The 1,672-nt window shown below is 41.7% G+C and overlaps 1 protein-coding gene across 1 annotated transcript; it reads left to right on the top strand.

Annotated features, from left to right (window-relative positions):
* LOC119325766 (ATP synthase subunit 9, mitochondrial-like) lies at positions 1-304 on the top strand. The gene has a single exon (XM_037599492.1). The coding sequence runs from the start codon at positions 30-32 to the stop codon at positions 270-272; it is 243 nt and encodes an 80-aa protein (XP_037455389.1). The 5' UTR covers positions 1-29; the 3' UTR covers positions 273-304.
* Positions 305-1,672: the final 1,368 nt, after the last annotated feature.

Here is a 1,672-nt window from a genome sequence, read left to right as displayed (position 1 = left end):
TGACAAGAAAAGTGTTTTCTCGACTCGAGATGTTAGAAGGTGCTAAATCAATAGGTGCCGGAGCTGCTACAATTGCTTTAGCCGGAGCTGCTGTCGGTATTGGAAACGTCCTCAGTTCTTTGATTCATTTCGTGGCGCAAAATCCATCATTGGCTAAACAAGCATTTGGTTATGCCATTTTGGGCTTTGCTCTCACCGAAGCTATTGCATTGTTTGCCCCAATGATGGCCTTTCTGATCTCATTCGTTTTCCGATCGCATAAAAAGTCATGAGATCAAAAAAGAAATGTGAGAATGTAGTTACAGATGTAAAAAAAGTAAATATCTCATTCTCTTGTTCTTAAATCATGAATTGGATGATGTGCGTTTCATCAAGTATGAACATATTGCATTTTTTGCTATGCAATTTTAGTACCGGATCGACGTCCATTTATTTCTGTGTCCTCATCCGCGTGTATGTCTATGTTAGATAGGCTCTGGAAGGCCTTACTTTACTAACAGGTAGGGCGCGTTACTTTTATTCTCTTTTTGCTGCTTACCCGCATGTTTAGATTATTTACTTGCCCTTTCACTTTTTCTTCGACTATCACCAACTTTGTTCAATGCTAGTCCCTAACCCATGAATAAGGGCTCCGCTGGCTACCGGGTTCAGAGAAGTTTGTAAGCTCTTTCTCTTTTTTCGTTTTTCGCCACCTCCTGTGTCTTTCCGTTTAAGGTCTTTAATTAGGCATTAGCTTCGTTAGAGAAAGCCATGCGTGAACTACAAAGCATGGGATCCTGAACACCACGAAAGAAAGCGTACTACTTTTCAATAAGGTCCGACTTCAGAGAGGAGAGACATGAACTTGTTTTAGGCGTAGAAAAGGCATACGGTGTGAAAGATTGATTGAAAAGAGGTAGGGTCTGGTCTCGCTGCTAAGGGAGAAGGAGACCTCTGTCGGAGCAAGCTAAAGAGCCCACTTTATATCATCGATTTCAGGTAAGGCACTCGATCAAGCCTATACATCCGGGAATTTCGCTCCAAACCAAAGACGACTTGCTTTGCTGCATTTCTTTGGCCGGGGCTTTACTTGATTTTGGCGAAAGAAATGCCATATGATCTACTCTCTGGTGCCGGTCCCTTCACAAAGATAGCCCCTTCTTGCTCTTATTCTTATTCTTATTCTTATTCGGTGGAATACAAGAGTTCTGAAGCTCCTTTCTTTCAAGTGAAAGTTGACTATCTTTCTTGGTTCGAAATCCAATCCAGTTGAAAACAAACAATTTCCCGATGACAAAGTCAGATGAAAGGCTAGGAGTGTAAACCACGTACGAGCGTGGCGCAGAAAGCGAAATGTTTTGCAGCGAGTCAAGCGTAATACGATCAAAAGGAAATGGGGTCGATGCTAAAACTCAAACAGTTCCCCAGAGGGGGCCCCGGGTTGAAAGAGCGAGCTACATTCTTTCATAGAAGACAGAAAATAAGAGGACTGATGCTTTCTTATTTCACCTTAATATAGGGATTATAACATTGGAATTATGGAATTTGAATGGATTGAGTACATCAAGATGAAGAAATTAACGTAATAAGCGATATTCTCAAAAAATTCGGTCATGCCAGAAACCTCAGTGTGCATGGCACTAAAAACGGGTACAAAGAACCTGAGATGCAAGTAATGGCTGAATAGTCGGGG

This window comes from Triticum dicoccoides, chromosome 6B, assembly GCF_002162155.2.
Source record: "Triticum dicoccoides isolate Atlit2015 ecotype Zavitan chromosome 6B, WEW_v2.0, whole genome shotgun sequence".
Taxonomy (NCBI): domain Eukaryota; kingdom Viridiplantae; phylum Streptophyta; class Magnoliopsida; order Poales; family Poaceae; genus Triticum; species Triticum dicoccoides.
Note: the sequence above shows the minus strand (reverse complement) of the source record. Positions and strands in the feature narration are given on the sequence as shown.